The sequence below is a fragment of the Mus pahari genome, chromosome 23 (assembly GCF_900095145.1).
Source record: "Mus pahari chromosome 23, PAHARI_EIJ_v1.1, whole genome shotgun sequence".
NCBI classification, from domain to species: Eukaryota; Metazoa; Chordata; class Mammalia; order Rodentia; family Muridae; genus Mus; species Mus pahari.
In genome coordinates this window covers 27,712,294-27,713,450 of record NC_034612.1, presented here as the reverse complement: position 1 = coordinate 27,713,450, position 1,157 = coordinate 27,712,294, and the positions used below count along the sequence as shown (strand labels likewise).

Genomic DNA, 1,157 nt, shown 5'->3' with positions numbered 1-1,157 from the left:
AAGAGGGCACCTGGTCCCCAGCAACTGGAGTTACAGACAGTTGTAAGCGGCCATGAGGGTGCTGGGAATCGAGCCAATGTCTTCTGGAATGGCATCCAGCCTTCTTAACCACAAAGCCACTTTAAACAAACAAACAAACATNTATCTATTTGTGCTTTTACGGGCATATGTTTGGAGGATATAGGAAAAACTTGTGGGAACTGGTTCTCTTCTTTTGCCATGTTTGTCCTGGGGATTAAACTCAGGTCACCGGGCTTGGCAGCAGTCACCCATTCCTGATGAGTTATCCCCACTGTCCTACCTCCTATCCATTATCTTTGGGCAGTGTTCTTAGACATTAGAACAGTTGTTATTTTCCCCATGTGGATAACATCTTGCAAGCTGCCGGCTGCCTTCTGTGCCTTCCTTCTTTCCTAGTCTCAAGGCAGATATGAGGAGTGGGTACGGCATGAAGAGGAAGCTAAATTGCGTATGGACAACAGAGGTTACAGTTGGTTTATTGACATCTAATCCCCCTGGGGCTGCCCACATACCGCCCATGTGTCATAAAATAATGACGCTGTCCACCTCACGCTCTAAGAGAGCTGATCAGACCCCAGCGTCTAGATGGTCTCTAGAGATGAGGAACTTTGCTCCTGAAGACAGAGGGGCCTGTGGTGGGAAGAGAAACTGCTTTCTGGATAAGCTACGGCATGACAGTCACGCTGAGAAAAATATGGCTCACCAGCGCTGCAGGAGCTTTAAGGAGGATAGGTGACAATCCTCAGGCACCTCCTTTGCCTGCACCCACTCAGAGGGAGAAAGGAGAATCACGTGGGGCCCATGGAGGGCTTCTGGCCTCAAAAGTTATTGTCGATGTTCCAAACGTCGCCACTGAGTGCGTTGGCTGCCCCCTGCAGTGTCCACGTGAGCAGCGCCAGCTGGCGCCGGAAGCGACTCTCCTGGAAGCCCAGACTTGGTGTCAACCCGGAGGAGGAGGCGGCTCCCGAGCCATCGGAGCGCAGCATCCGCAGGTGATCTACCAGGGCACCCAGAGTGTGGTCGCCTTGGCCTAGGAAAATGTGGCGGAATGGGGAGTCGGCTGGCGACACATACTGGGACAGGAAGTAGAACTCCACCTGCACGGAAAAAGTGAAAACAGGTCTAGATGCCAGGAT

The 1,157-nt window shown here is 52.2% G+C and overlaps 1 protein-coding gene across 1 annotated transcript in view; it reads right to left on the bottom strand.

Annotated features, from left to right (window-relative positions):
* Positions 1–6: 6 nt before the first annotated feature.
* Positions 7–1,157, bottom strand: part of Tfr2 (transferrin receptor 2) — a 16,550-nt gene continuing 15,399 nt past the window's right edge. Inside the window, exon 11 of the mRNA XM_029533880.1 lies at positions 7–1,118. Within this exon, the coding sequence (XP_029389740.1) occupies positions 840–1,118 (279 nt within the window). The 3' untranslated portion in view covers positions 7–839. The remainder of the gene's footprint in view (positions 1,119–1,157) is intronic.